This window comes from Olea europaea, unplaced genomic scaffold, assembly GCF_002742605.1.
Source record: "Olea europaea var. sylvestris unplaced genomic scaffold, O_europaea_v1 scaffold40703, whole genome shotgun sequence".
Taxonomy (NCBI): Eukaryota; Viridiplantae; Streptophyta; class Magnoliopsida; order Lamiales; family Oleaceae; genus Olea; species Olea europaea.
In genome coordinates this window covers 1-1,043 of record NW_019260377.1, presented here as the reverse complement: position 1 = coordinate 1,043, position 1,043 = coordinate 1, and the positions used below count along the sequence as shown (strand labels likewise).

At 36.0% G+C, this 1,043-nt stretch overlaps 1 protein-coding gene across 1 annotated transcript; it reads left to right on the top strand.

Moving 5' to 3' along the window:
- Positions 1-26: 26 nt before the first annotated feature.
- On the top strand, positions 27-1,023 carry LOC111387530 (CCR4-NOT transcription complex subunit 10-like). Its single transcript, XM_023012100.1, has 3 exons — positions 27-318; positions 403-489; positions 565-1,023. Exons 1-3 carry the CDS (start codon positions 244-246, stop codon positions 733-735), a joined length of 333 nt encoding a protein of 110 aa, XP_022867868.1. The 5' UTR covers positions 27-243; the 3' UTR covers positions 736-1,023.
- The last annotated feature ends 20 nt before the right edge of the window (positions 1,024-1,043 follow it).

Here is a 1,043-nt window from a genome sequence, read left to right as displayed (position 1 = left end):
GAGAGTGACGGGGGGGAGGGTGGATGAAACCAATGCCTACTTATTGGTCCTGATATGATGTTATTAATAGTTAGTGAGCATGCTACTTTTGCATTGCTCCATTCTTCATGTTTATGCTTCATTGATTTCTTTTCATCATTTTAGAAGCGGAGCGAGGAGCTTGCTGTTTCAGCTGGAGAACACACGGAGGCTGTTAGCAATGCTGGAAGCAAAAATACAGTCGGAACAAAAGGAAGTGATTGTATGGCACAAGGATTTTCTAGTTCACCAATTGCATACAATGATGAGTTTGACACTTCAGTGGCAATATTTAACATAGTATGTTACTTGATGGTGGTGTAGTTATTTAGTTAGATTTTAGTTGTATTTATTTTATTCAAGCATGGCTGAATCTGATTGCAGGCAGCTACCTGGTTCCACCTTCACGACTATGCAAAATCATTTTCATATTTGGATGCTTTGTATCAGAACATTGAACCTATTGATGCGGTAATTAATTTCAAGAGTAGTTGTTATGATTCATGAAGTTGTCTTTGCTGGTAATCTTCATATGTTGACATGCAGGGGACAGCTCTTCGTATTTGCCTTCTGTTGCTAGATATTGCATTGCTTTCTGGCTATGCATCAAGATCTGCGGTAAGCTCAGACTACGACATACTAAATTTGCTAGCTTTTTATTTATTGGAAATGATGACATGCCGAGATGACTCTCCTATTAAAATTTTGAATTTCTGAAGTACAAATCACGAGGTTAGGCTGTGTCTAGCCCGTTCTATTTAATAGTTTGACATCAATTTTAAAATGACCTCTGACACAAAAAGGGAAAAGAAAGTATGAGTGAGAAAGAAGAGAGGGGAGAAGAATAGAAAAAGAGGAAGAAAATTTGAGAAATTCACGAGACAAAATCCGTTTGTATGTAATTCTGATTAATTTTAAGTTGGTACAAACTAAATGGTGGAGATTCTAAAGATGTTTTATTGAAGACTTGCCATGTTCAGAATTATATTACTTTACTGTAAGTCCTTTTTTTTTTTTTTTTTTTT

Excerpts from the sequence above, each read along its gene's own strand:
- LOC111387530 (XM_023012100.1), top strand. The coding sequence starts at position 244 with ATGGCACAAGGATTTTCTAGTTCACCAATTGCATACAATGATGAGTTT. Across the intron at positions 319-402 it reads CAGTGGCAATATTTAACATA|GCAGCTACCTGGTTCCACCT; the intron begins GTATGTTACTTG and ends ATCTGATTGCAG. Across the intron at positions 490-564 it reads ACATTGAACCTATTGATGCG|GGGACAGCTCTTCGTATTTG; the intron begins GTAATTAATTTC and ends GTTGACATGCAG.